This window comes from Protomyctophum parallelum, assembly GCF_964188405.1.
Source record: "Protomyctophum parallelum genome assembly, chromosome: 17".
Lineage (NCBI taxonomy): Eukaryota > Metazoa > Chordata > Actinopteri > Myctophiformes > Myctophidae > Protomyctophum > Protomyctophum parallelum.
Window position 1 is genome coordinate 29,240,439 of NC_139719.1, and position 1,381 is coordinate 29,241,819.

The window sequence follows — 1,381 nt, forward strand, 5'->3', positions numbered from 1 at the left end:
GCAGCAACTGCCCAAGTTTTGGTTGGATGTGCATGTCTTTGTTCTTTTTTTGTGTCCCTTTTATGCCCATATATGGAGTTCTTTGTCAGGCATGCCCAAATATGGAATCTATGCAGACGTCAGAATGATGTCAGAACAGGCCAGCTCCATATATGGAGCCCGGGCAGAGGACCTTTTCTAAACAACCGTGGGTCTGACCGACTCGACACCAGGCACTGCTCCCCCTGTGGTGGGGTGGAGCGCGTTTGTCGAATTTGAAGTCGGTGGGGCGTTTATCGAGTTACGTGGATTACAGACGTACAGACGTACGTACACTGGTGCATTTATAGTATTTTGTGTCATGCTAACATTTCTACGTGTTCGCGAGTAAATATTATGCTAGATTGTAAATATTCTTTCACTTTATTTTATTTATTTATTTTTCTCTGCCTCTATTGGAACATCAGCCAGGCTGGTTTATGCATCAGCAATGGTGACCTCCACCTCTACGCCAGGCTCGATGCTGATGGAGGTGATCTGTTTGACGATCTCTGACGGACTGTGCAGGTCGATCAGCCGCTTGTGAATCCGCATCTGGAAGCGGTCCCAAGTCTTGGACCCCTCCCCACAGGGGGTCTTCCTGGTGGTAATGCGCAGAGTCTTGGTTGGCATGCGGACTGGTCCCTTCACCTTGAGACTCTTCTCCTTGGCACCGCGGAGCAAGTCTGCGCAGACCTTCTCCAGAGATTTCACATTGCGGCTGGTCAAAGTGATGCGGATGCGGTGAATGGCCACCTCGGTCTCCACGGGTGCCTTGCCAGAGTCCTTGAAAGCCATGACCTTTTAATCCCTATAGTCGTCTTACTCAGTGAGCCAGGAAGGAATGTGGATGGTAACTCCAGAGCGCTAGTATGTATTTGTTTTTAAGCTCCATATATGGAAACAAATGGGGGCATGCCCATATATGGCCATATACTGATGGCATCAGTGATCTCCATATGGGCATAAGGGTCAAGGACTGACAGATACAGAGATCTCCATATACAGTATGATCAAAACATGACACAGGTAGACAGACAGATGCAGATATCTCCGTATATGGGCACAAAAGGAACTCAGACGGAGACGGGTACAACAGGTACTGACAAAGTGGACCACAATGGAAACAAGCTTTGTTGTATAGTCCACGTTGGCGTTTACCAAATTGATGCAAAAAAAGTATTCTATTCTTTCTATCTATCTATCTATCTATCTATCTATCTATCTATCTATCTATCTATCTATCTATAAAGCATCAGACATGTGTGTGCTTTCGGAAATTCGCACTGAGCGTTTTCACAAGTATAGGCAAAATAGCTCATCTAGTACATGCACGCACGCACACGCACGCGCACATGCACAG

The 1,381-nt window shown here is 46.6% G+C and overlaps 1 protein-coding gene across 1 annotated transcript; it reads right to left on the bottom strand.

Annotated features, from left to right (window-relative positions):
- Positions 1–426: 426 nt before the first annotated feature.
- On the bottom strand, positions 427–824 carry LOC310874469 (small ribosomal subunit protein uS10-like). Its single transcript, XM_083787280.1, has one exon. It carries the CDS (start codon positions 814–816, stop codon positions 457–459), a length of 360 nt encoding a protein of 119 aa, XP_083643406.1. The 5' UTR covers positions 817–824; the 3' UTR covers positions 427–456.
- Positions 825–1,381: the final 557 nt, after the last annotated feature.

Excerpts from the sequence above, each read along its gene's own strand:
- LOC310874469 (XM_083787280.1), bottom strand. The coding sequence starts at position 816 with ATGGCTTTCAAGGACTCTGGCAAGGCACCCGTGGAGACCGAGGTGGCC.